This window comes from Struthio camelus, chromosome 14 (assembly GCF_040807025.1).
Source record: "Struthio camelus isolate bStrCam1 chromosome 14, bStrCam1.hap1, whole genome shotgun sequence".
Taxonomy (NCBI): domain Eukaryota; kingdom Metazoa; phylum Chordata; class Aves; order Struthioniformes; family Struthionidae; genus Struthio; species Struthio camelus.
This window is the reverse complement of record NC_090955.1, coordinates 18,238,489-18,266,196: the sequence shown is the minus strand read 5'-3', so window position 1 is coordinate 18,266,196 and position 27,708 is coordinate 18,238,489. Positions and strand designations below refer to the sequence as shown.

At 45.1% G+C, this 27,708-nt stretch overlaps 1 protein-coding gene and 1 long non-coding RNA gene across 4 annotated transcripts in view; both read right to left on the bottom strand.

Moving 5' to 3' along the window:
• The window catches only part of PHF2 (PHD finger protein 2), a 107,172-nt gene extending 84,913 nt beyond the window's left edge, over nt 1-22,259 (bottom strand). Inside the window, exons 1-2 of one of the 2 annotated variants that reach the window (XM_068907101.1) lie at nt 22,226-22,259; nt 21,201-21,388 (exon numbers count right to left, since the gene is read on the bottom strand). In XM_068907101.1, the coding sequence (XP_068763202.1) occupies nt 21,201-21,298 (98 nt within the window). In that variant the 5' untranslated portion in view covers nt 21,299-21,388; nt 22,226-22,259. Of the gene's footprint in view, nt 1-21,200; nt 21,389-22,225 lie in introns of those variants that run through there. The other variant, XM_068907103.1, reaches the window with a different exon arrangement.
• Nucleotides 22,260-23,643: 1,384 nt separating this feature from the next.
• Nucleotides 23,644-26,225, bottom strand: LOC138060947 (uncharacterized). 2 transcript variants are annotated; one of them, XR_011134451.1, is made up of 4 exons: nt 26,100-26,225; nt 24,684-25,293; nt 24,164-24,417; nt 23,644-24,046 (listed from the first exon to the last, which is right to left on the bottom strand). It is a non-coding gene; the product is annotated as an uncharacterized lncRNA (long non-coding RNA). The 2 variants fall into 2 exon arrangements; XR_011134450.1 differs by lacking the exon at nt 24,164-24,417.
• Nucleotides 26,226-27,708: the final 1,483 nt, after the last annotated feature.

The following is a 27,708-nucleotide window of genomic DNA, read 5'->3' as shown; positions in this document are numbered from 1 at the left end:
TATCTGTTATGGAGATGGTACCTTTTCTCTTTTGATACAGCAGATAGGACATATACCTCAGTGTGATAGATATCATATGCAATAGAGAAAATTAAGCAAAACTGCACCTTTAAAAAGAAAAATATGCTAGTAATATTTGCACTGCCCAGAAGTATAAAGCCAACAGGTTTCAGAGGATCAGGCACTTAGACTAATCACTGAACTGATATTAAGTGCTGTTCTTTACGTCTGTAAAGTCATAATGATTTACTCCACTTGATAACTCTACCCTGAACGTACATATTTCTTTGATTAACTGGTACTACTAGTCTCTCTCCTGGGCTGCCAAGCCATTGGTTTGACTTTTACAAGTTGTATGAAATAAGAGGTTGATAAGGGATTTACAGAGACAACATGAGGCCCAGCTTAACATGACAACAGGTGAAAGCACAACAAGCTCTTTCACAACAGCTTTGTGTTCTACACAAAAGAGTAAAAAAGGAGATTTTCCTCCCACCAAGACAAGGTAACAGATGTACTCATGCCAACAAATACATGCCTGCAAAAAAATCTCACTAATGACATGTCTATTGATGACACCCAACTGACAATAAACGTGACACAATGTAGTAAAGCTAGTCAAACCTACATGCATATTTAAATAATAATTACCACACTAAACTACCGGGCTTGGTTCTGGAACCCTTTTCTGCCTCCTGACTTCCCCAGGATCTCTGTTTACTGAAACAGGCCCAAAGAGTCACTGCTGAACAAATGCCTTCTGTGCATTGCATTATTTTGTGTTTATCATTGTTTATCAACAATTTTAGAGCACATATCAACATACCACATTAACTTCTACAAGTTAATCATTACAGCTTCCAGAACAGCAGCTCACCCAAAGACATCATGCTTTGCAAAAAACAGCAGCCTATTAGACACTGTAAGAGTGCAAGCTCTCAGGGATTTGATAAATGATTCTTAGAAAATTAATTTGCTATAAATTAATCTTTTTTTTTTATACACAAAATTGTTCTTTTAAGGTCTATTTTTAGGTAAGATCATAAAGCCCGATTCAGCAAACGTTCAGCATTACTACTCACATGACACTGAGGTGAACTGGAGCTTACTCATGTGAGAAAGGCTGCTCGACTGTAGAAGTGACTGCAACAACTGGGATTTCAGTCTTCCAAGGAGGGAAGAGAGGTTCACAGTCATTTAACCTATGAACACACGTGATGGGATGTACAAAATGGTTTATCGTGCAATGGTCCGAGAAAAACATCAGGAGTTTCTGCGTTTGGAGCAGTTGGTAGAGAAGTAAGGCAACGCCAAACACTTTTGAAAGGCTTGCACATCATGTAAAGCTGAAGTTTAAACAAAATTCCAGAATAACAGACAAATACTCTGTAAGTTAAGTTTGCCTAAAGGCTTTCAAGGTTCTGGGCCAGACACCTAATAGACAGATCCTTCCTTTGATTACACAGCAGAAAGAATCCATAAATTAAGTAAGTATCAGAATTTGATTTAACCAGGCATTTTAAACAGAACAGCGTAGCAATCCCTTTTCTGGGAAATACATGGCAACTTGCCTAGGATGACAAACAGCTTCACGGCACTAACAGACCTGCCGATCAGCTAAGACCACGATGGCCAGATCGTCACTACTCCTAGCGCTTGCCACTACTAGTAATTTGCTAGTTACATTATTCACATTTCTCTTTCTTAAAAATAAACTAACTAACTAACTGAGCTAAAAATGGACAAACAAAACCACTATCCGAATGACATTCTAAGCAATTCTTAAAATAGAAACTTGTTATTCTTCATTCCTTGATGTGTCAATAAACTCTTATATCTCCTTTTATTTTTTTTTTTTTCAATCCCTTTCTTCACTACCTTTTTGACATTGCTGCTAAAAAGTCTGTCTTGGCCAGCCAGAACAGATATAATGTTATGATACTTCCTGTAGTTTGAGAGAAAGCAAAAGAAAAGCTTCAAAAGCATCTATGACGTTGCATTCGTTTGCTGTAATAGTCTTATTCCGGCAGTCAAATAGAAGCATTTAAGACGCTGTTTTTCATTCTTCTCTTTCCTTATCACATCTTTTATGTGGGTTTGCATCATTTAAGAGTACAAAAGGTTTAGAAGTTTAAAAAGTAAATATAAAATCAAATTTTAGCAATAAAATTCAAAATTACCTAAAGATGATTCTTTTCCGCCAAAAAAAAAAAAAACCTTTCCTTAAGTCCATATGATTCCATTACTAGTGCATAATAATAGAGATATTGATTCGTTTTCCGTATGAAACACAAGTAGCAGCTGCCTATAATTTTTAGCCTACTTACAAATTACTCCAAATGAGTTAGTAACTGCTTCCCTCACATCCATGCAACTAATTTGTTCCAAACTGATATGGAAACCCCTAAATACTTCTTAATAACACATTATTTTGAACTGCAGAGGAGCACAGACAAGAAATAGGACCTAAAAAAGCCAGTAACATTCACTGTCATTAGTAACTGAAAAACGCTCTTGAAACCGCATATTGTTATGTATGTTATGTTATGCTGTAGTAAATTGCTATTTGCTTCAGCTGATTCAGATGTCTACAAATTGACAAACACTTACTGCATGCAATTTATGAAGCAGATTTCCATTTACCAAAGAACTGTAAAAAATGTAATCACGTTACTTTTTGAGACATGGATTAAATGTCTCCATAAACACACTGAATGGATTTGATTGTTCGCACACCTGGAGTCTCTGGTTCTTCCAGTCTACAATACTTACACATGTGACTTAAGTTCTTATATTTTTCTGCAAAGTCGTAGATGAAACACTCTGTTTTCATTCTGATACATTTACCTAAGCACAATTAACATTACATTTATGCTTAAAATTAGCATTTAAAAATTATATTGCATGTATCAAGATGGCAGATTTACTTGAATTCATACATAAAAATAGCAGGAAGATGAAAACTATATTGCCAGGGCATTTATTTCCCAAGCCATTAAGTTATTATATGGGAAGTATTACATTTTCTCTTTTTCTCTAGATAGTTCTCACGTCATTTTACAAACACAACATGAAGCGTTGATACTATTTTCCTGCCTGTCCCTTATCAACACAAAATTAGAGTTCAGGCTTCCTCTCCTCGATAGGGAAAATCCTTGCACCTCAATAGTGCATGTTTTAAGCACACACAGCTTAGTTTTCCCCTTAGATAATTCTACAGTTCATTAAACGAACATGTTCAGGAAGGCTCATCCTGTATGGCAGGTTTGCTCTGTATGCCCCCTTTCCCAAAATAAAAGCATCATATTTTACCACAAGCACACTTGCTGATCTTCATAAGAAGCCAGCTCCAGAGTGCCTAACTCCCTCAGTAGTGGGCAAGTTGCTTTACTCTGGAGGTTTACTTACAGCAGCGATCTGAAAAGCTGCAACATGACAAGCTTTTAAATCAAAGCTACTGTGCAATACTCCAGCTTCTCTGTAGTCCTGCCCTTTCCAGGGCACGAGCCGATAACAGCACGTTCCTGAGCAGGAAACTTCTCTTGAGCTAAACTCTGGTCTTGAGTAGATGTTTAGCTCTCAGTAATCTCAAAGAGAATTGGACATAAACATCTGCACACATACTGGCCACTGATGTTTAAACCTCACTATTCCTGTTCCCTTGAAGGACTGTGGCATAAGCAAAACTTCGGCCAGAATTTGTTGCAGTTGCGGTCAGCAGGCATTTTGCCACTGACTTCCGTGGGAACACAAGCGGGCCAGTGGAGCTGAACCTCGCTTGCAGTAAGCACTGCTAGCCGTGTTTTGCATTTAAAGTAAACAGTTCTGCTCTGTGCAGAACGTAATAGTTCCAAGAATGCAATGGCAAGTAAAATTCAAAAGGAACAAAAAGAAATTAAACAAAAAGAGGAAGCAGACAGCAGTTTTAGACTCTGATAGTCAGCAGTCAGAAGGACTCTGAAAAGATAATATATTCTCGCTTGCTACTAAATTCAGTTTAACCACTGTTCAAAAACACATTCTTGAAGCCTGCCTTTCTTTCTAACACGAATCTCCAACTTCCTCTCCCTGAAAATGCAGAAAAAAATATTCTGAACGGCATTTATACTTACTCTCTGTAAAAAACCTTCTACTACCAAAGCATAAAATGATAACTTTGTTCATTCTGCCCTCATTTCTGCCTTCCACTGGGCTACTGCCACTATTAAAAAGCAACAACAAAACTATCTGTCAGTCCCTTCCTCAGGGAAGCTTCCCAGGAAAAAAAAAAAAAAAACATAGGTTTGAACAATTAAACACTTTGAGGCTTAGCTTGTCCTTTCTTTAACATACTGAGTAAAAACACCCCTTACTACAAATGATATGTTGGGTTGATAATTTCCTACTGTCCTTCGTTTTTGAAGTATGAAGGAACAGTTGCAATTAACTGCTTATTACTGCCCTTTGAGAATTTTGCCAATAGTATCAAAGTAATTTATTTTCAGCAATATTGATACATTTTTGACATGGAAAAATCCAGCAGTATTACAAAAAGTGATATAAAACGTATATGGGATGTAAGTAGTTGGAGAATCAGTGTGCAGCCTCATAGTTATCTTGCAGATTACTTACAAACACAGTGTAACAGCTTTATTTATATCTTCAGGCTGCTTGTTCTGCTATGCTGCCTCTCCTTCCCCTTTTCTAAATCACAGGCACTCTCTCGTAGGAGGAGGCTGCTTAGTGCAATGCTGCTGGTGGATCCTGGCCAAACAATGAGAGGATCTGGCCTCAGAGACCACTTCAGGGCACTTCCAGTGAAGTGCACAGAGCTACGGTGTCCCAGTGCTCAGTCAGTCCTGGACTGCTGTGGGCAGGTGATGTAAGCTAAGGGCAGCCCTAATTTGTAAACGGGACCAGAGCGCACTACTGGTAAAATAAACTCGGTGCAAAACTGAGCTTTACACCATTTTCTCAAAGCTGTTCTGTGCATTTTAACTCATGGCTTCTGCTGGGTGTGTAGCATAACCACCCTATTGACATCAGTTTTCTTACAACCCCTCACTTGATGTAGCTTGCAAACATTAAAAGTGAATTTGACATAGTCAAATTCATCTTACTGCAATACCTACAGAGTTCAACCAGGACAATTGACTACATTCAGCTTGAAAAATATCACTTTACATGACCAGAGAACCAACTCATATTTCTTCCCAGTTACAGCTAGTAGTAAATATACAGTAGGAAAAATAATGCTGATCGGAAACAAACCTCTGAGTTACGTATAAAGTGAAATCAGGTAACTTCTGCTGAGTGAAAATGAAACTCAAAATGAAATCCAAAAAACTCCAGAAGAGAAAACAAATGACATTACCCAAAATTATGATAGCAGCATTCTAGAAACTGTAACTTGTACACAGATTTGTTGATTCAAATAGCATATATAACAAGAGCTAAATATTCTGACACGCACTCAGAAAAATCACAGTGGATTGTCACTTATCTGCTATGCCATATCACAGCCAAGCTGCAAAGTTGCACAGTATGTTCAAGACATATATTCTACCTTAAAGAAACAGTTTTCTTAAGATACTAAATAACAGAGGAAGCTTCCATTCAATGACATGTTTGCCAGGCTTCTACCAAATTAAACTCCTGCAAAGTTCACTGATGCATACTTGCCACACAGCGCAAGTCGACGCAAGACAGAAGAAAGGCTACAAAGATGGCTGTAATAGTGACAGTATAATTCAGAATTAGAAATAATCCAGAGGGTTGGTACACCAACCATAGGGAAATGAAAACCCAGCAAAAAGCATACCATGGCACTTCTATCGGATCTTCCTAACAAATTCTTGGTTCTATTCTTCTGGCCATGTCTTCCAAAACAACTTTTATTGCCCTTTCTTTTCCAGATATAAGCTATTCATTTTCTCCATGAAGTCATATATTACAGTTAAAATATTAATGAGAAGTACAAATGACATTTTACCCAACGAGCTCAAAGCACTTTTTAAGGTTTAACTAATCAGGACTTGCTACAAACCTATGGGTAAGATGGGTCAGTGTTACGACTGGTTTACATATCTGTTTATCATTGTTATATCCTCTACTGCATCCATGACAGAGTCAAATCAAACCACAGAGAGGTCAACTGATTTGATAAAAACCTCTGTAGAAAATCAAAAGCAAAGGCAGTAATAAATCTGGCAGTCTCATCTCCTTGTTCTCTGCATTAACCTCTATGTTTAACCAGCATGTCTAAGAATATAAATGTCTTCATACTGCTGAAGTATTTAACACAGAGTTCTGACTATAACAATTTACATGGTAACTTTAACTCCAGGATATCTTCAAGTTCCACAGCTTTATGAAACACAAAGAGATAGTTGCAGCAAATTAGTGTAGTGCTGTATCGTACTGTACATTTCAGCTAGGAGATCAGGTGCACTCTAATAATAGATATAAAAACAGACAGAAAAACATAGCTTGTCAAAAAAAAAAAAAAAAGCACCTTTTAACATATTCCACCGACCAGAACTTAACATTCCAAAATTCAGTCTGGTCAAATCATCAAAAAGCACTCCACAGACCACAGGTGGTCAGAACACTGGCTTCCTGTTTAATCCTGGAGAACCTCCTCCAATAGTACAGTTTTTTCTAGCACAACACTGGATAATTGGTTCAATATAGACTCAAAAGGCAGCATGCTATTTACTGAATCCTCATTACTATTTTTATCAATGTTGCTAGCCTCTCATCTGAGTACTGCTCAGCTTTCATTACTTAGTCTACAAGATCTTTCAAGGCCACAGCTGGAGGTACTATGGAAAGATTACCTAAGTTTCAATGACTATATCCACGTCACTAGTAATCTAGGATAACACAGTTTTCAAAAAAAAAAAAAATAAATAAAGCCTGGAGACAAAGAAATAAAATAATAGGAGACTATGAATAAAATTATGGGGTGAAACACTACTGTGTATGAAAAAATGTTAATATTTCTGATATGGTTTGTAATGTGTTAAAAATACAACTTGAGGACAAAGTCAGTACAGAAGGGAACGGGCTGAATACTTGCATACATTGGGACACACATTCTTTTCTGAATATATAAAGAAGATTCTAAAGAAGGCAATTACATTATTATTCTTAATTCTTTGAAAATCCAGAGAATTACTTACACAGGTCTCTTACAAACTAAGCAAGTATTTCAGGGGCACTTCATCTTCACAGTTCTGGTATGCCTCTTGCAGGGCTCAGGAAAGATTATTCTCCTATAGTCCTGTTATAGCGTCCTGCTGTATTTTGAAGTTTTATGATAAAGTCTTACCTTCTTCCAAGCATTAGGACAGACTGATTGGAGAGCAGGAACCATTACAATAGTTATAGTAAATAATTTTCCACAACTACTGCAATATTTTATACCTCCAAAAGAGAGCTTCTGAGAGATGGAGTACAGCTTCAGAGTCAGGACACCTACTCAAACTGACCTAGAAATATAAAACACTTTCCTGCAGTTCATGATAAAATGTTCTTCACAGCTGATATTTGTTGAAAGTTATTAGGTTGTAGCTATGCTACAATGAAACCACAGCTGTGATTAAATCCATCATGAGCCCATACTTCCAAGTGATTTCACTTTTCTTAAATACTCATACCCTCACATTATCAGTGCTAGTTTACCACATTGCAGAGGGTTTTTCTTTCTACAGGCTCAAAGCATGGTCTCCTACTATTATTCACAAACTATTTCAAAAGGTAGAAAATCAATTTCAGAACTACATTGTTTAAAAGTAAACAATAAACCCATATTTGGCTGCTTTACAAGATAAATGCAGGTAACAAACACTTGCTAGTTATGACTGATAAAATTCTGCAAAAATATACAAAGCAAAAGGGAAATATTATTTTTGATTGGAAGATATGTGAAGACATTCAGTGAAACAGAGTAAAAAAAAAAAAGGTCTATATATGAGAAATGGAAGATTAAGCTTTTTTTTTTTCTTGGTCCATAGCAGGAATGTTCAACTACTTCTTCAGCAGAACTCAAACAGCTGTATCATCTCACAGTTAAAGAAGTAAGGTCACTCTCCTTCTTAGCAGGAGGACATCAGTATGTTAGAAAGTGTCTATGTGAGAAAGAAGGCTCTTCAACTCAGCCAGCAAACTAATGTCTGGAAACTGAAGCTAAACAAGCTTAGATTGGAAATAAATGTGATTTTTTTTCAATAATAAGAACATTAAACCATTAGAACAACTCACTAAGGGAGCTGTTGACTTTTCCTCAAGACTAGATGTGCTTTCATTCAGCTGAAACATTTGTTTTGATGTAAGAAAAGTTGATTAATATTCTATGTAAGAGTTCGCCCCAGAATATTGTTAAGCACCATTTCAGCATTAAAAGCTTTGAATTTACAGGATCTTTTCAGAACAAGTCTGAGTGTTTTAAGTTCTCGTCAACTATCTAAGCAAGATTAAGGCCACCCATTTTAGAACAAAATGTCCTGTATTTAGTTTTAAGGGAATGATATTCTCATTGTTTCAGGAGATCTTCCTTAACACTCTCTAACATCTCTGTGACTTTCAGTATTAAGCTTAACCGAGATGCCTCGCCTCCTCAACAGGAATTAATGAAGCCTTTAGAATGATTAATCCCTAGTCACCAACTAAGGGTAGAGTAAAAGCTTTAGTGTTTCATGCACAAAGAGTAGGGATGAGCGAGATGAGACTGCTGAGAGATTGCTTATGGTCTTCTTTTCTGGATATGTTAACCACAGCGGGAAAGCAGCCTTAGATTATCTGGTCAGCCTGTTGGTCTTACTGGTTTTCATGGTACTTCTGTGACTTAGTTTTTCTGATGTGACAATGGAAATAATACTTAATTGTCCTACAGGTTTGCCATTCAGCCCTCAATCAGTATTCATTCAGGTATCCAGCAATATTCCTCACCACAACAGCATTCTTCAGTTCCTCACAGAATACTTCAGGGATGGAAGTATTTGGTGCTAGTCTGGAAGAACCTATGACAGCCTGTAAGGACCTGGATCTTCAAGTGGTCCTGCTCCCAATTAATTCCAGATTGTAAACAGCATTTTTAGATAAAATTTAAAAATACACTAGATACATTTCTAGTTTTATATTCCTTAGCAACTGTTGCAATTGCACTTAAGGATGTTTAGTGATCTTGAATGCAGAGAATCACAAATGGATATAATAAATGGTCCAGAATACCTATTCTCAGTGTTCAGACACAGTCCATACAACAACAGAACTGTAAGCCCTTTTGCTTCCTCTTCCTGCCCTGATCCAGAGACTTTGGTGAGGTGTTCAACAGAAGGGATTCAATATTGCTTAGATTCTGGCTATGGGGATTGTATGCCTGAATAATGATTGCCGACTGTTTCATGTAGTCCAATGTCATTCTGCGTTCATCCAAAAACATAATGAAAAACATTTGCATTCTTTGTTGTATCTGGCATTAGAACGCTGAAGACTTTGCAGAACACACTGCTAGAAATGTACAATGAGATACTGTTTTACACCGTATTAGAAATAATAAAGAATTGAGCTAAAGGGGTAAATCATAACCACATGGCTCACATTTAATGAGTATATTTCTGTACACATGAACAATCACAAGTGTATACTATAATCATTTGTACTACACGCGCAAATGCCATGAAATCCAGAGACATCATCTAGTCAACTGCAATTATTATTCAATTCACACATAACATAGAGTAATTCTGCCAAAGGAACACTGGAAGATTATTAGTATTTTTAAACAATGGTTACGTATTAACTATGTATTTTAAAAATCATTATAATTTGGCCATATCAAATCCAGTTTTCCAGACCAATGAATGGCACGTATGACATAAGAACAATGTTCCTGCCAATTTTCCATTGAGATGTTAACAGCATGAAAAGGAGGTGTAACAAAAAAAATCACAACTAATGATTCTTAGCAGAAATATCTCACTTTTTTTTTCCCACTTGTTACATCCTTTCAGTCTGCCAGATGAAAACTTTAGGAAAAATTTCTATCCCTTAGAGTAAAGGTACTGCATGTTATGCCAAAAGGGAAAAATGCAATGAAATCCACAAGCAATTCAAGAGAAACATAAAGGCAGCCATAACTACAAGTGCTCTTACCTAGCTCTAAGAAATCATATTAACAGTTTTGAACAGTGATATGAAATTTCAAAATATTTTCATTTTTTAAAGTTCTGGTCTTTTTAAGTTGGAGTATATTATTGATTAATTTTCTGCTTGTCTTGACTACATACTAAAAATAATGGGTGGAAGTACTGAAAATTGCTGAATACTACACATTAAAGGCCGACTCCTTTTACTTGTGCAACTTTCAGCATATAATTGCACACTGAAACTCACTGCCCTCAAATCTGTTCATATCTATAAAGTACATTAGTAAGTCATGGCCTAATTAGGAGAAGTGGGTACCCATGTTTTTTCAGGATCTGTCTGAGGGGAAGTGAGGAGAGGAACTCCACTTACTCCTGCTGCTGGGTATCTTTCACACACTTTCAGCCTCTTATATCAACTCTATCAAAGTGCCTGTGACAGCTCAAGAGGAAGGGTTTCTCACTCTCCGAGGCCACGAGAAAATTACCCAGTAGTGTTGTCAATATACCCCCAGGCTGGAATTCCAGCTATGGATAGTGCAAAGAACTGTTGCAGTGTCATCAAATCACTTTCTCTATAAGCATGAAGACAGTGGACACCACTGTCCCTCAGCGAATTTTTTTCAGAAGTGGCTAAACTCTTCAGCCATTATTGGGAGTGGTTGACAAATCACTTCCTTTGAACAAATACAACAAGTACAACAGGACAGGTAGGCCTTTCGCATCTCTTATTATTATGACATTACCATCATAACTACAATTGTGTACCAACCAACAATTGTGTACTGTGTATCTGGAAAGGAACCTAGACTAAATTTGACCATCCAGATTACACAGGACTGAACTTCACATGTTCTTAGTTTAGGAAGTATTGCTCTAAAGCATTACTTTCAGGGATCTGCAGCTGATGTCAGTTAACATCTACAATATTTTTCACAAATTCAGTACTTACATCTCTGCAAATAAAATTGTACGTAGTTTACTTAACACAGAATTAACCAGTGTTTTTTTGACACTCTGAAAAGAAGAGCAGAAGGTCAGAGATTTCATGACATTGGCCAATACATTTTATATGGAAGGTGTTTAGACACAATGGAGATGAACGGCTAGATTACATCCTAAAATTGATTGTGCACAGTCTTACTGTTTTCAGGTTAAAAAAAAAAAATAGAAAGGAACTACTGTTCATATTCAGAACTTCTAAGAATTTCTAATGTACGTACATTACCACGTCCCGTGTCACAGATCAGACACAAAAAATGGCTACTGTGAAAAATCCAGCTGATTTCAAAGAGACTTGGAACACCTGTACCACAGCAAAGTCTCTAGTACTGCTGTAGTTCATCTCTACACCATACTTTTAATGTCACGCAACCACATTTAATAGAATGTTTTGATGAACTGTAAAATATTGTAGATACATAGAATTTCTGTTGAACAGGAAAATAAGTCATTATGACTGGAAAGTTACTGCCATTTAGCTGATGGAATTTTCTTTTTCCACTGGAATGATACTGTAATAAAAATATCAGACTAGCAGTGGGATTTCATATTTGCTGTGACATATGATTTGAATACATTTTTGAAGTGAAACAAAATTTTGCTAATAAAGCTTTACACAAAAAGATAATTTGCTTTTGAAAGTGAACGTACCTTCTGTTCTTGCAAGACACAAAAGACCGACAGCCTTAGCAAACCCTCATGCACAGAGCATAACTTGTAGCGGCCTCTGCATATGCCTGCAGTGCAATCCAAGAGCGTGACCAAAATTCATGAAGGCAGACCAATGCGAACTTTAAACTGTGGCAGTCGCACAGCTTCAGGCACCAACTATTTACCCAGAGTCCTTGTGCAGTTGTACAACCCATGCTGAAACCTACGTTTCTGTTATTACAAACTGTTATATCCAACACCGTCATTAGGTTTCACCGTAGATACGCTGAGAACTGAAGCAAATGCTTCTTAGGCGAACTTTCCTTCATACCACTTATCTTCTCCATGAGTGACAGGGAGTCACATCCCATTTCTTGGTCAACTCAGTGCCTCTTTGCCAAGCCTTTCAGAACAACGTGCAGTCCTGACCTTGTTGCTCTGAATTAGACTTTTGTTACTGAATTCAGTACACACAGGATTCACTGAGGGTGCTTTTTGGCAAGTATATTTGTTCTGCAAGTCATGACAGGACTTAGAGTGCCAACTTACCTCACAAAGGCCACAGAGCAGCCGTTAGCCACCTAACCTCTAGAAACGTAGCCAGATCTGAGCCTACTCTACTGATGAAAGGTTCTGTACAGCCACTATTAACCTCTTGAGGCCGGTACCCCCTGTATAAAGCAAACAATTGCAGCAGCTGTGAGAACAGCAGAACTGTAACAACTCCAGTCACATAACACAGAATCAAAACACCTAGGTGGATACATTCATAGGAAAATGCATATTGATCAGAAAGAGAAGAAAATATATTAAGGCAATGTTAAAAATGACGGCTTTTAAAAGTGTCGTAATGATTCTGAATACTTTTCTGTCCAGCAGTTTTTCTCCATATGTAGTTAAACTGCTTTGATCATCTTTTCAATAATTTTTTTAACCTATTTTCTTCACTTTAGAGCTATTTAGGAATAAGGAAAAAGCAGTGGGTCAGTTACAAGCCGCTTTTTGCTCGCAGAGCTAATTTTTTGTTGCCAGAAAAATGACATTATTTTAACTTTTCTGAATAAAAGCTAGCACCTCCTAAAGGTGCAGTCCTGCTCTTACTGAACAGGCACCTGGGTGAGTGGGGACTGCTTATTAGATAAAGTCTAGCTATCGGAGAGCGCTCCTTAATTCATACTCTTTTTTTTGTTTCTTTGTAATTAAACCTGAATTGTGCTTAAAATTCATAACATTTTATCCTTGCTCTTCTAAAAGAACCTTCATATACAACACTCTTCTGTGACTATACCTACTGCCAGGAGCTAGTTTGTCAGACAACATACTCGTAGGCCAGTTCTTCTCACGTTACTGTCCGCACTCAGTATTCCCTAGGCTCGTATTTTCGAAAGTGTACATTAATTTGGGGTTCCATGATGTCTGGGCTAACTCATCAAAACCTTGATGTCCAGAGCAACTAAGCACTTATTATCCCTAAATTCCTATTTGCAAAAAATGGAGTCGTCGGTGCTTTTGAAAACGAGACTCGAAGCGTCTCAGTTAAACATCTTTTCAAACTGGAACCTCGGGGTCTTCTAAGCAGCAAATTTAAATACAAGACACCTAGGGACTGCAAGCCTAGATCTGTCTAATAGTCATGTTGAGTCCTACAGCAGAGCTGATCAGGAGTGAAAAATGCATTCTGCTTCAAAGTCAACTTTGTACACCTAGGTCTTGTATTAACATCCACTTAATACCAGCTCGGTACAAGGGTAAGGTTCCAGGAGAGAATGGAAGACTCGAAAATGAAAATAATTGACTACGAGGAAGCTGACCTGCTTCTCTTTGCATGCTTACCTGAACATGGAGCCTGTAGCTTAACAACAGAGTGCTGTGCCAAGGGCTTTTCCTGGCGATGGCCGCATTAGAACACCAGCACGCCAGAGTTAAGGGTCAACCTCGGTTTCCAAGTAAACTTAATTTAACCTCGGTTTCCAAGTAAACTTAATTTTTAGGGATAAGCATTCAACCTTTTTAATGTACACTAAATACAAGTTCTGAACGCTCTAGCATTTTTTCTCAGCAACATAAAACTGCATGCTTGCATTTTTTAGAATCTGCTATAAAAACTGAGAATATACTTTAGCAAATAGTTGCAAAGTAATCTTGCAGTTGATATTGTAATAGCCCAGGAGACACTGAGGTCAACTGAAAGTTTCCTATGGCATTCTAAAACTCTGATATATTTTCTACTCTGAATCTAGTTTATAGAGCACAAATGGATATGAAACAGTAAAACTAGTGGTTTATTTAGCCATGCCAGAGGACTGAGACCACAACACGGACTAGCAACACAAAATTGACTTGCTTTACCATCTAGCCAGGCTCTCAATACTCTGGAAGTTGGTGTTAATTACTACTGTGAGATCATACAATAATATAAGAAAACAAACCCAGCACCAGTCCTGGAACATGTATGCCACATGTTTCCACCTTTATGCAGGCCTAGATGTTTAAAAAATTGAGAAAAGGTTATTAAATTCTCTGAACTGCTTTCAACTTACAGAATAAATAATGCTACATTATTGAAAGGAAAATTAAAATGGCATGAATTCCAACCTGAGCAGAAGACATTTTGCAGCAGTTTAGTTGTAATTGCAAAACGTCTTCACCTTTCAAACTTACAACTCAGTTCTTTTTTAAAAAGCAAGTGTTTGGGTTTATTTGTTCGGTTTTTTTAAGGCAATCATTTTCCACTAAAGTGTCCATACAGATACTTCATTCCAGAATAATTAGTGTGCGTTACGGGCTCTATGAAATCATCCCTAAACAACACAGCTTTTTTTTTCTTCCTGGAATAAAGCATCCATAAGGAAAAACATTCTGGCATATGCCTTAACTTATTATTGTAATATGTATCACAATGGATGCTCTGTATAACTGATGCTCCCAGTATGATCGAGACTGCAACGCTGAGTATTTCTTCAGGATATCTTGAAATAATTTTGCAACTTAAATATTCAGTTATCTTAAAAAGTTACATACCTTTTTCCTATCAAAACTCCTCATACTAAATGCAATCTTGTTTGTGCAATGTATGGTTAACCTTAGTAGCTCCTTCCAGTGAGATAATACTAGGGAAGACAGCACTGTATTTTTAGGATTATCCTAACCCTAAAATTTTACCCAAATTTTCGTATTTAGCCAAAGCTAGTGATAAGATAGAAGCCTCCGTAAAACATAGGAACTAGACATTGCCATGCAAAACCAGACGTATTTAAGAAAATGCTGAACATTCCAGCATCTCCCCCATACACAATGATTTTAGTTTTGCAATGTGATGGACAAGCACATTTCTTAATCCAGCTGGAGTTCATTTTGTCCATCAAGGCACCTAGGCACCTTCACTAATAGCCACCCTAATTTCATGCTGCTATGGTAACTGCAGGAACTACTTTTAGATAACTAAACCTTTCATACTCTTACTAAGCTATTTACGTCACCTGTGCTTGTGGCAATGAGTTCCACAGTTTAAATATACATGTGGTAGAAAAACAGATATACTTGTTATTTTATTTAGTGAGCGACTGTATGATCCCATCCTATGACACCACGTACATCTTATAGCTACTGTTAATGAAACGTCCACTGTAGAGAAAGTAAATAATTTACCTTCCTGCACCTACAGCTACAATAAATAACCAAGAACTGACTTCTGGTTGAACCAACTTGGACAAAAGGACTTGTCTTGCCATGAATATTAGGCTTTGTAACACTCCCATAATAAATGAGTTTGGTAGTTGGAGACTTGCCAGTAAATATGACTTTTTCCAACGTTTAAGAGCTTACATTCACAAACTGTCAGCAAAACTGCTCTCGCTGCTTTCAACTGCAGCGAAGTTCCACAGGAAGAGAGCGTCCCTAAAACAGGCAAAATCTAAACCACATAAAACTTCATAGATCATGATCCACACCATTACCTAGAAGCAGATGAGAAGGCAGTGCTGTTTACAAAGCATAGGTGTAACGTGCTTTAGCCAAACCATTTTACCCAGTTGGTGAACCGTCTTGTCCCACATTATCTAAAGCAAGCCTGCACAGTACACGGCCTGGAAAACACTTCCTTTAGCCTGCAGCACTGCCTGCACACAGCGATGTGCCTGTCTGGCCAGGCCTACAGATGACGTAGCAGTGACTGGCTGGGCAGCTGCCGATTCTCCGCTTCTTCATCACAGAGCAAGCACATAATGCAGCTCCCTCCTTTTGCCCTCCTCCTCCTCCCCAAATCCAAACGTATACCAATAGGCTGGGAAGCTGAGAGGCACCTATGACTCCCAAATGTTGCTGCTGCCTGTAATCCTGTTGCTGGATAACGTGCAGAACAACTTCAGGAACACCTCATCAGGCAGGGGACCCCAGAGGTGAGGACATAACATAAAGGCATTACGACAGAAAGACGGAGGAGCTAAGAAAGCAGGGAGCAGTAACATTCAGTTTTTGCAGGAAAGCCAGAGTCTAGAAGCAATGGTGGTGTGTGGGACTTCAACAGAGCAAACATCCACATCAAACAGCATACATTAAATGACAGGTAGCATACAACATCCAGCATCAAACGGCCATCCATAAAATGATGTGCAGAATCTGTATTATACAGGTTGTCACCTCTACCAAACATGAGAAAAATTAAGAGTTTGCACCCTAAAGTTTATACGAGTAAGTTGTTCAGGCGTGGGTTCTGTGCAGCACGTCAGGAAGAGCTGCCATCTGATCTTCATGAGTATCTTAGGAGACATGGGGTTGTTGAGATGGGGTCATAGTAGGAGATGCAGCAGGCAGTGAACGCAACAGTGGGCAGCTGGGTTTACTGCAGTGAGTACATGATCAACTCAGCAAAGAAAAGTCAGTCTTGAATGGTTTATCCACTCATCGGAGTTCCACACCTTAATCTAAAATTTCAGGTAGTCCTCAGCAATATCCCTAGTGAGAACAGGCTACAGTAGACTCAGAGACTGAGGCTAGGGGGGACCACTGCGATCCTGTAAATACAGGCTTTAAGAGCTCCTATGTGAACTAAATCACATTTTCCCTTTATTACCACTCATCAGTCTCATGGAGGATGAAGAACCCACCACAATCACTGCAACAGAAAAACCCGGGAACGCTGCACAGCAGAAAGGTTCTACCACACTTAACCATTGGAGAAAAAAATGTGACAGCACTATATTGCCTAGGAATCCACAAACAACTGAGTGTTTAAAAGTGTCCCAACTCCACGAATCTCTGGCAAAGAACGTATAAGTCTTCACTGAGAGAGGAGTCAACACCCCAGTCATCTGCTTCAGCATTTTTTCCCCTTTTCCCTACGAGATCATCTCCATCCTTTCCAGACATCTTGAAACTGCTTGCCTCTTGCGATTCAGGCACCAGGAAAGTATGGAAACGATTCAAACTCGACCTAATGAGAAGTCGCAAAAATGGCATTCTCTGAACATACTGGTGGCTCCACAGTTCAACAGTGTCTAAGGGCCTCTTATGCCTGGGTAACATACGGAGTCATAACAGCACGGCCCTCTGAAAACATCAAGAAAGGAAGGAATGGAGCTAACGATGAAAAACTCCATCCACTTCTTTCTCATTTTGTATCAGCAACAGTACTTGGGCAGGGTTACCAAAGGCTACTGACCTAAGAAAATCAACATGGATGCCTAATCTTTCGTCTATCAGAAGAAACTTACCAGCCATATACCAATTCATGTACTCTAATGCAGTAACTTCACCACGTGCCGTCCTAAAACCAGATTGATGATAGGCATCCAAGAAATAGAAGAAAGCCCACTGACGAATAACCTTCCCCTGCTATGCAAAGTTTTAGATCTAGTAATGAGCGACCACTGGGAAGTTTCTCAGGATTAAGTAATGATTTCTACAGAAAGATATAACACTGCTTTACAAAAGAAATTCTCCGTGAAAAAGATAATAAAAATTAAGACTTAATAAACTAAGTTAAAAGTTAAGACTTAATAAAATCTGGAAAGCACTAGCCAGTCCGGTGGTGATGGCTCCATCTCCCTGTTTCCAGCTTCTAAAGTGCATAAATTAAACTAAATAAGTTGAATGCACATTAAATATTTTTCTGATATTAATTTATCTTTGCAACTGTTGTAAGTGCCACAGAGATGTTACCCAGCGTTAGATGTGAGGGAGACTGTGACTGATAAGTAAAGAGGCCCATGAAATACTTTTCTTTAAATATCTGGAAACTGCTGTCAGAAAGGAAGTATATAAACATTTGACCCACTTCTACAAAAACAAAACAGGAATGAATTTTTTTTTCTGAAAGGCACAGTGTATATCATGTTAAAAAGACCTAAGTATGACTACAAGGGTAAAATTTGGGTGAGTCTCCTTGACAGTGTTTAGTCTTGCTCATTTGTTTATTTTTCTCTTGCAGTATAGTATCTATGTAAACATCAACATCATCAGAGCTTTGAGTCTATAACTAACTCCTGATTTATATTTATTGTTGTTGAACACTTTTTAGTTCTCGTAATGCAAAGAAAAGCAAATAGGGACATATATAAGGCATCTTCTACTACATCACTTAACATACTTCTCAGATACAATTATTTTAATTTTTGGCTTGATGACAAGTCTCTTCCTTCTCATTCTCTACTTCACAATTCTTCTCCGGAAGAACTAAGCAGAAACTTCTCTGTAACTAAGCAGAACGGGTACACCCTCAGTTTTTAAGATACTGTGACAGATTTACAATTCTATGCTGCCCCTTCTTAATACAAAATAAAATACCTTTCTTTGTGCGTTCATGAGGTATCGTCACCGAGCTGTCCACACAACGCAGAGATCATTCTCCTGAGCAGTTACACCTAATCGGTTCTGATCGGTTTTAATCAAAAGTCACCACTGTACACAGGAAGCTTAACTCCTTTTTTTGCTCAGCTTTTCATGAATCCACTCATCCAATCATCATTTTGTAGAAAATCTTAATTTTTCAAAATTCTGTACAATAATCGAAGCCTCTTTTAAACCTCTAAATCAGTCTCGCCCTGTTACCTGTGCCTAAGTGTTAATAGATATAAGCAACTGTGCATCCTTTAAGGCATATATCTAGAAGCGTAAGCGTAGACTATTCCACTATCAACATTTTCACTGGCATTATTTATTTCAGCATTTTGCCTTATATTTCTTAACAGCTTAAAAAAAATAAAAAAGCTGGAATATCAACCCTAATGCTACAGTTAGGTTTCTGTAACAGTTTTTTGTGTATACGATTAGTTTTGGGGGAAACACGTAATCCATACGGGGCCTGCTCCAGTATGGGGGAATGGCAGGCAACGGCAGCACAGAGTGCCTCCTTGCATCCGTCTCCTCCACCCAGCAACTATTTGGAGGCAATGGTTCAAGCTGGTTGAAAGGAAAGAGTTACCGTTTAACCGTACCGAATACCCGTCACAAACAGGACTCACTAACCGGATTTCAATTTCATATACTTTCATACTTTCATCTCTCACAGCACCTGATCTTTACCACTCCCGGAGAACCGCGGCCAAGCCGGCAGCGCTCCGACACCAGGCGCGAAGACCAGCTTCTCTGCTGGGGTCGCTTCCCGGCTCGTGTTCCTCTGCAGGCCCAGGCCACCCTCCCGCGTCACCTCTCCGGGGGGCTGCACTGGCCCCAGTGTGCCGGAGCCCTGGCTGGTAGCCCCTCAGGCCTGCCCCACCTGCCAGCCTCCAGGACCCCTCCTCCGCCACCCACCACCACCTTTAACTCGGACTTGGGACACCCGCGGGATCCCGGCCTGGCACCTAAGCGGCTGCCACGCAAATCCGTGGACTGCCGTGTCCTCGGCTTTCCACTCCAGCTGCTTGAGCTCCCTTCCCCATTTCTCTCGGGGCGGGGAGAGGACAGGCGCGATCCTGAAGTTCGGTTTCACAGCGTTAACTCAAGCGCGAGCGCTCTCCCATTGTCTGCCGCACAAAAGCTCGCCTGCGCTCGCTCTCCCTAACAATGGTTTGGGGAGCAGCGAATCCGGCGCGGCAGCCCCCGCCTTTGTCCACCCCTAAACAAACTCTCCCGCGGCGCCGCCTCCCCCGGAACTGCCCGGCGGCCGCGGCCAGCCGCCTCCCCCGCCACCCCCGGCGGCGGCGGCAGGGCCCGGGCCGCCCCGAGGCGACCACCCCGCTGCGGCCGGGGCCGGGGCCGGGGCCGGGGCCAGGCGGCTGCGCGGCCCCGGCGCCCCCACAGAGAGGCCGCGAGCCCTGGGGCTCCGCGCGGCCGTTGGCGGCCGTTGGCGCGGTTTGAAAACCCGCCGCCATTGTCCGGCCAGGCGCGAGCCCCGCTCCGCCCCGGCGGCAGCAGCCCGGGGCAGCCGCCCGCAGCCACCATGATCTCGGCACGGCGGCGGGCGAGGGGGGGCGAAGAGGGGCTGCCCCCCTGGCCGGGCGGAGGGGCGGGCTCTCGGCGAGCGGGGTCTTCCCCACACAGGCGGCCCCGCCGCCCCGCCTCCGGGCAGGCGCTCCGCCGCCCCGCCGGCCCCCGCGGCTGGCGGCGCCCCGGGGCTTCCCCTGCCCCGCCGGCCAAGCGGAGCCAGCGCGGCGCGCGCTTCCCCTCCGCCAGGGCGGCCGGATCCCCCCCCCCCTCCTCCTCCTCCTCCGCCCCCGGCCCGGCCCGCGCCGCCAAGGGTTAAGCCGCCAAGCTGGCCCGGCGGTGGCAGCCCTGTCAGACGGGAAACACCGCCGCGCCCCGCCGCCGCCGCCGCCGCCCCGCCAGAGCCAGGCGGCACCCGGGGGGGGGGGGTGAGGGGAGCGATATCCCCCCGGCCAGCGCGGCCCGCCCGGCCGCCCGCTCCGGCTGTCGGAGCGCGGGGACAGGGCGGCGGGGCCGCGTCCCCCCCCCCACCGCCGCCGCCGCCGGCCGGCGCGGGCCCTCGCCCCGCCGCGAGGGGGAAGGGGCGGGCGGCGGCGGCAGGGCGCCGCGGGACGCCGGGCACCGCGGCCGCCGGCGCGGCGCTGGCCGCAAGGAGAGGCGGCCGCCGCCGCTGCTGCCGCCGCCGCCGCCGCCCGGAGCGCGGCGAGGACGATCGCGGCGGCCGCGCCTGCCCGGCCGCCCCGCCGGCGGCGCAGCAGCCCCCCAGCCCGCTGACACCGGAGCCCCGGCCCGGGGGGAGAGCTTTGTGCCGAGAATCGAGCAAAATTTACAAAACAAAACAAAACAAAAATACAACAGAGGGAGAGAGAGAGGGAGACGGGGGCAGAGTGGCTCCTCCTCCTCCTCTCCAAAAAGGCCTGTTGGAAAACTGCACATAGCAGCGGCTCCAACAGCACCGTCTCCCTCTCTCTGCCCGGAGAGAAAAGGAGGCGAAAGGCACCGAGCGAGAGGGGGGGATCGCGGCGAAAGGGGGGAAAAGGCCCGATCTCTTTGTGTTACCTGCCGTGAAACCAGTCCTTGCAGGCATCGCATTCAATCATGAAGCGGGTTACGTCGTAGGGCAGCCTACAGATGCAATAGACGGGCACCGTCGCCATGTTAGCTCCCTTCAAAACAACACTGGACTCCCAGGCAAGCACGCAGGGCTCGCTGCGGCTCCTGCCGCTAGGTAGCTTTTGCGGCTTCTCCTTCCAAAATGCACGCAAATTTGCAATGTCGAGAGACGGAGCGGGGAGGGGGGGGAAGGGGGAAGAAAAGAAGGGGGGAAAAAAAAAACAGATAATGCAATTACGGCTCCTCAAGGGCGAGCTAGCAATGTCAGAAAAATAATAAAGGGCTTCCCAAAGTTTGGCTGCATGGTTCCTCTGGCTCTGCGAGCTCCGACCGGACTGGGGCTTTTTTGTTGTTGTTGTTGTTAAATGATTATTATTCAAAATGTTTGGCGAAATGCATTATATTGCATGCCCCCTGGTGACAGTACAGTACCGAGGCTTTTCATAAACACTCCGAAATGTAGCCCTTTCCTTGTAATGTCCTTACGTCAGCTTGCAACATTGTAATATTTCCTCGGCTGGGGCTGGGGCTGGGGCTGGGGCCGGGGCGGGCGGCGGAGGGGGAGGCGAGGCGGCCGCGGGCTGGGCTCGGCGCGCCGGGGCGCGGGGCTCGGCCGCCGCCGCCGCCGCCGGATTTGCGGGGTTTGAGGCGCTCTTGAGGGAACGCGCTGCCATTTCTTTTCTTTCTTTTTTTTTCTTTTTTTTTTTTTTTTTTTGGCCTCGCCACGGAGAGAGACTTTTCAAAGAAAGTGGCCTGCAAGCGCCGCGGCCGCGCTCGGCTCCCCGCCGGCTGCGCAGCACGGGCGGGGAGGGAGGGGGGACGCGCCCCACGCGCGGCCGTGGGGGCCCCGCCGCGCGCCCCCCCCCCGCCGCCACGCGGCCGCGCGTGGGCCCGGCTGCACGCCCCGAGGCTGAGCGCCTCGGCGGCCACGGCGCGCGGTTTGGTTCGCGCCGAAAGACGGACAGAAATACCTTTTCCTGGGGTGGGATTGCCTTATTTCCGTTAAAGTCACCCAGCTCCCCCTGTGCCAGCCACAGGAACGGGGCCAGCGGGGCTGCTGCACCAACGAGGTGGCGGTGAACGCCAGCCGCCCGCCAAGCCCCCAGCCGAGGCCCGCGCCCTTGAGCTGGGGCTGCCTGGGGCTCAGCACCCAGGCTCCGGGAAAGCGGGAGCGCTCTGGGGGGACGTGCGTCCCGAGCGGGCTCCGGACCCCTTGCGCGCCCCCCCGGGAACCGCCGCCGCCGCTTGGGATGGACAAAGCGAGAGGGAAAAACCGTCTTCTGCTCGGCTTAAAAAGAGAAGACGGATGGTCCTCCGCTTTGTTGCAGGGGTCCGCAAAAATCCCCAGAAATCACCTGTAGAGGACAAGGAAAACCCAGGTGTGCGCATAACTTTAACGCTAAGTTGTTCTGCTGAGATGAAGCCGTTGTCAGTATAAGCAGAATCTGTTTGGGTGATTAAAGAGAGAGTCAAATTACTTATATCGCCCGCTGGATTTCCATGCCACAGAAAGGGCTTTGGTCACTGTTACGTTTGAACTCGTGTCAGAAATGGCGTTCTCTGGTTCGCCATGAGCTTCTAACGGAGGCAGCTAAAGGCCTGGTAGCGCAGGGGTAAGACTGTCGGCCTACGGTTCAGCTAATGACTTGGGTGTTTTGGGTGACATGTTGAGATAGCCCAAAGGAACCTATTTTCTTCATTGTGCTGACTGGAATGAGTATCCGCCCTCCAAAAATTAGACCCGTTTTAGGTTTAAAATGATCGACTGTGATTTTTGAGTTTCTCAATTTGAGTTTTTCAGCTGCTTTGAGTTCCAACCAGAGAAACAGAAGAGCAAGTCTAGGGGGTGGAGTAAGAGGAGGAGAAAAGGCCTAGGAAACCAGTACAAAAGTTACACGCACTTTTCTAGAGCCTGGGCCTCACTGCTCCGCGACGTAACGTAGCTGTCAAAACCTCACCGCTCTGCAGGACGGATTCATGCAGAACGTTCATTTATTTCGATACGCTTTGGCATAGGACAGTCCCGCAGAAATTGGCTGCTTCTCTGCACACTATAAATGTATGTTTGTTGACGTGTATCTGCAGCCCGGAGTGCCTTCTTCCGTGTGCAAAGTGGGTGTTTTAATTTTAAAGAATATGGAAACACTTACAAATGTAGCAGCTCATCGCATTGGGCTCTCTGCTTTTCTCCATCTCCCAGGGCTTTATGGGCTGCTGGCCCGAGACCCATGTGATCTGTGAGAAATTAGGTCCATGAGCATCTCCCTGCGAACAGGCGTTTTCCCGAAGCCCAGCCCAGAGTTCAGCTCTCTGCTCCTCTCCTCTGCGGCCACGGGCGAGCTGGAGCCTCGCCACGCGGCGGGGATTTCGGTGGCCACGGCAAGGGCCGGGGCGTAGCCGGCGCTCGCCTGCAAGGGCAGGTGGCGCAGCGTCAGGCTCCTCGGCCGCTCCGCGCGGCTCCTCCGGCCCTCGCTCCGGCAGCAAAGCCGCGCCAGCAGCCGGACGACTCACTCCTCTGCAGAGGCGGCCGGGGTATCTTCAGCCGTGCTGGCGGCTGCTAGGTCTAACGCTGCCGATACTGCATGGAGGTGAATGAGGGAAGACTCAGATCTCTTCTGGCAGCTCATTTATTTCATCGTTTTGCTAGGGATTAGCAGATACAGAAACGAGTTGCTGAGGCTGTCTCCTGACTCGACCCTTTCCACGAGCAGTTAGGTGCAGACGCCATGCCAGGAGGGTGCTCGGCTGCTCTCAGTCACGGAGGAGCAAGTTGGTGGAGTTAAGCCAAGGTGCTTTAATGTAACCGAGATTTGATCAGTGAGTCAACTTTTTTGAAATTTTGAAGCAAATTTTAAATATATATTTTTAAACCAATTGGAAAACTCAGTGGCACAGAGCTGAACAGATACCTGGAAAACGTCATCGTGCTGATTTCAGACCCTGCAGCAGGACTTTCCCATAGGCTCACGTGGCAGGATGGGGTTTCTCCAAAGTATTGAAATGACCTGGGAGCACCAAGCTCGCTGCCTATGACTTCCTGAATTACTTAAGCGCTTCTGAACAAAACAACTCCTGCTCCTTCAGTGTGAGCGGCAAAGGCTCACGGTACTCGCAGCTTAGGTCCCAAGTCCAGGGTGCACAGGGAAAGCCCTGGAAAGTTGGTCTACATCACAGGGGGAAGGATTAGCTATCGTTTGTTGATTTTTGTGCATTTTCTTATTATCTTTTTCTAGTGTTCTTCCTGTAGATTTCCTCCCCAGTGGTCCTAAACGGTCCGTCCACTTTATGATGTGCTGTAGTTTTAGAGGCATTTTCCCCGTAGTTACTTCTATACTAGTGTAGAGAACTAAACCGAGTTATCTTTCTTCCCCCCCAACCATATCTGCTCTTTAAGTAAACATTTGCAAAGAAGCTATCTCTGAAACCAACCTTGAAACATGCTCTCGGACCCAGGGATCAGGGAGCTTCAGCAGCTTAGACCAGAGAGGGGTTAGCCCGTGACAGCACGCCGCCTTTCCCAGTTTTCTCCTCAGACACCATGCTTCCATCCTCGGTCGGTTAGAGCCGTTCGCCCCAGCACAGAGCCCTGCTGCCTGGTTTCCACAAACGCGTAGTTTGACCCGACGCGGAGCAGACCCGCCGGGGCAGCGGTTCGAGCCTTGGCCCTGCCAGAGCACCCAAGCAGACGCCAACCCACGGCAGCAGCGGGAACAACGAGCCGTGCCGTTTGAAGCCGGGCGCTCAAAAACGTAACACAGCATTCTTAATTTAAAATGGCTAAAATTGTCAAAGCGGGCTGTTTAAAAAGGGCCTTTCAGGCAGCAAATTAGTTACGTCTTTAAAAAGTGAAAGAATTTGTTCTGTGTTCGTAACAGTAAACCCAATTTGCATTCATCAGTCTGTACCTTAAACACTTCTCTCCCGCCTTATATGTCAGTACACGATCTACCGTTACGCTATAGACGTGTCGACGCTCCGGCACTGGCCTTCAGTGTCCTATTGACATCAGGCTTTTGTATTCATGGCTGGGTGCTGGAATCTGTCAGGGAACATAGAAAAAAGTCTGAACTTTGCCCATCCTATCAGATGCCACTAAGAGTTTCTCAGCTTTTCCTGTAAAAGATTAGGTTTTCAGATGCGTTTTGGAGGGCGGGAAGGAAATTCCTGTAGTTCAGTAAATTTACGGTAGCCCCCTGCGCTGCGCTGCGCTGCTCTTCCCGCCGGAGGAAGGCCGACTGCGCCGGCGAGCCCCGGCCGGGGCGGGAGGCGCGACGCGGGGGCCGGGGCGGCCCGGGAGGCCCCCGGCCCGCCAGCCCCTGCTCCCGAGAAGGGCAACGTGTTTTCTGCACAGATAGAGAGAGCGTTTTCTTTTATTTTTTCCCCCCTCCCGCCCAGTTATTGCCAGGCGTGTTTGTTTTGTTAAAATACACGTAGTTCGCCTGCACCACGTGGCTGAGTTCCCGTACCAATGAGAAGGGCTGACGCGGCAGCCTCGCAAACCGGATGGTTTTGTTTGCCAGAGGCCGCCAGCAGCAGCAGCGGCTGCGGCAGCGGCAGCAGCGGCAGCGGCGGCAGCAGCGGTGGCGGCAGCAGCGGCAGCGGCAGCAGCGGTTGCCCGGGGGGCTCTCCTGCTCGCCCGCTCGCCCTCCGGCCAGCGCGCCACCCCCGGGGCCGCGGGACGCCTGCCCTGACGGTGGGAGGGAGCCTAAGTTGTTCTTCGCCGCTTGCGTTCAAGCTGTTGAAAAACGTGCTCGTTCATTAAAGTATATATATATATGTATTAGCCAAAGCCTCCTACAATGTAACGCACACTAGGTATAGATTTCCCCCCCCCCAGGTGCTTACCATTTTACAGCAGGATGTAAAGCAGTGAAGCGACGGCCACGTTTTACTAAGCTCCGCGACTGAAGCAAAGGTTTATTTCAGCTACAGAAGCGTTTCCGGTAAACGGGTTGCTGACGGGTAAAGCCCGGGCGGCCGAGGGCTCGTGCTGGCCGGGCGCGCAGCGGCTGGGGGCAGAGCGCGGCCCCGGCCCTCCGGCCCCGCGGCCCCGCGGCCCCGCTTCGACCGCCCTGGCCGAGCTGCCCGGGCTCTGTGGGAGCGGGCGCCAGCCCCCGGCAAGCGGTCCGCAGGCCAGGTCGGACGGATCAAAGGGAAAAAAAACCCAGTTGTTTGTGCTGGAGAATAAAATAGGGGGGAGTTTTGCTATGATGCTGTACAGGAAGAAGCAACTGCAAGTCTCGAGGTGCGTCGTGGAGGCAAGATGAAAGTACTTGACCTTAACTGGCAGCTTATGTAACCGTTAGACCAAAAATCCAAAATTTCTTTGAAGGTAGTAATTCTGGTTATCGTCTTTCAAGCCAGTCACGTCCCTTATCTGTGTATTGAACTCATCGTCCATGTTGCGCGTGTAATACTGCATCAGCTTTAAGCTTCAGGAGAATAATTTGAACGCAAAAAAAGGCCCCAGGAGACCCCGCGGAGGCAACCACTGTGCCCGGGCGGCCGGGGGCTCGGCTGCTTCCCCCGGGCCCCAGCCTGCAGCGTGCAAAACACCACTGCGGGGGCTGTTTTCTGATCCACCCGTTTTAACTGACTGGGAACCCCCGGCTCCCGGGGCCGCGCACCGCCGTCGCAGCGGCCACCGCGCGGGCCCTCGCTCTCCTCCCCACTTCAGCTGCCCAGGGCTGCTTCTCCTCTGCGGACGTTTCCCACGGGCTGCGGCGGCGCGGGAAAGCGGTGGGTGGGCGGGCGCGGGACGGCCTGGGGCCAGCCCGAGGAGCGGCGCAGCGCCCCGTCTACCGCGGCCCTTCCCGCACCCACCCGGCGCCCCGGCGCGAGGCGACTTCAGCGCAGCGCCGGCAGCTTGGCCGAGGCTCTTCCCCGCCGCGGGCAGGGCGGGGAAGACGGGGTGGTGCCCCGGCGCGCTCGGCAGGGACTAACCTGCTGTTATTTGCAGCGTCAAACCCGCGGGGCCCCCACAGCGCCGAGCTGCCACCGAGGAGGGAGCTCTGCCAGGCTCCTCCAGGCCCGTCGGCAGGGTCCACCTCCAGCTCCGAGCCGGCCTGCCTTAGCCCTAATCAGCTGAACTGACTGGCATCGGGTGGGAGACGCTCACTCGTCAGCAATCGCTTAGGAGCGCACGAAACAGCTCCTGCGTTTTACCCACAGCTGCGGCCTGGGATATCCTTGCAACGCAATGGCGTTATCAAGTTCACTTTGCTTTATACAAGGCGCTCCTGAACTATAGTTAGCATGAACAGTCCAGGAGTCACGCTGTTTCCACATACACACGTTACACTATTTTCCGAATTGGCTCAGTGCCTGAGCTTTGTACGTAGCAGCAGATCCCCGGTGCTTAGGACGTGTTCTTGGAGAGGTTGTTGAAAAAAGGAAAATGCGCACAGCCTCCCTTCCCGGGATCCCTCCCGGTTTCTCTGCCGGGGATTTCTGC